The 1,145-nt window shown below is 42.6% G+C and overlaps 1 protein-coding gene across 1 annotated transcript in view; it reads right to left on the bottom strand.

The window, feature by feature from the left end:
• Positions 1 to 1,145, bottom strand: part of LOC119590535 (dentin sialophosphoprotein-like) — a gene marked incomplete at its 5' end in the record, with an annotated part of 4,507 nt that extends 3,362 nt beyond the window's left edge. Inside the window, 3 exon segments of the mRNA XM_037939181.1 lie at positions 23 to 191; positions 331 to 609; positions 1,047 to 1,145. Of these exon segments, the coding sequence (XP_037795109.1) occupies positions 23 to 191; positions 331 to 609; positions 1,047 to 1,145 (547 nt within the window).

Here is a 1,145-nt window from a genome sequence, read left to right as displayed (position 1 = left end):
GCTGAACATGTATTTCACTTACTGTGGAGTCTTTTTCACTGACAGATGACAAAACAGTAGTGTCACCACTTCTATTCTCGTGACCCACACTGTCCAGTCTAATGGCAGATATGTCGGGGAGCTCAGGCAAGGTGGCGCACGTCAAATCTAGGTTACGACCACCTGGTGCCATGCCACCTACCAGCGTTGTGCTGTGGAATTTAAGTTAGGTGAACTTAAAATCTCAGGTGAGTCTACTGAAGTCCAGTCCTATTATGGAAAGTATTGAAACAATTTATCATCTTAGTAATTATAAAAAAAAATGCAAAACTTCACATCAGTCTGCCTTACCTGAAAACATTACTTGAATCCTCCTTGTGTGTTTTATCCCCAAGGACTGTTGCATTGAGGACTGTGGAATGCAGCTTGTGTTTGTTAGCTCGCACAGCCATGGGTTTTGAAGGCCGCGTCATCCCTGTGGACCCATGGCTTGCAAGATTAGTTGCTGACTGGCTGACCTGCGTACGTGGACTAGACTTATTTGTGGCACGACTGGGCAAGACCCCTGTCTTTGCAATATTTACTGTTGAGCGGCTGATCGGCCCACTTGCTGTTGGTGCCATGGATGCTCTGTTTATGGACGAGGAGGTTACTGTAAATATGTTGCCTATGGCTCTCGTTTAATCCCAAATACAAAAGGAATTAATGTGCATATCATCTAGTACATTCATAAGAGAAAAAATAAACATTTATTAAAACCAAGACAAGAATGGACATATATATACAGGCTATGGTAAATTCATAATAATGCAACACAGAAAAAATTTAAATATATACGAGGCTTCATAAAAAGACGGATGATTCTAGCAATTTCGGAATAAGGGATGGAGAAAAATGATAAAGAATGGGGCAGAAAGGATGCCCTATTTCTAGAATACAAAATTCCATATTTCAGGCTGGTATGCCAAGCAGACATTAGCACATACTAACAGAATAACAATAAAAGGAGAAAGAAAATGAAAGAAAGTTGTACCCAGTGGACCAAATACCCAAGCAAGAGCACATACCTGACTGGCCTCCCCTTGGTGGGCCCCTTGTTCCCAGCAACAGAAGTCGAGGACCCGCCAACAAGGGTGGTGTTCAGGCAGCCATTCCTACTTCCGGGA

The sequence above is a fragment of the Penaeus monodon genome, chromosome 27, assembly GCF_015228065.2.
Source record: "Penaeus monodon isolate SGIC_2016 chromosome 27, NSTDA_Pmon_1, whole genome shotgun sequence".
NCBI lineage: Eukaryota > Metazoa > Arthropoda > Malacostraca > Decapoda > Penaeidae > Penaeus > Penaeus monodon.
The sequence above is the reverse complement of the archived record's forward strand: the minus strand, read 5'-3'. Positions and strand labels throughout refer to the sequence as shown.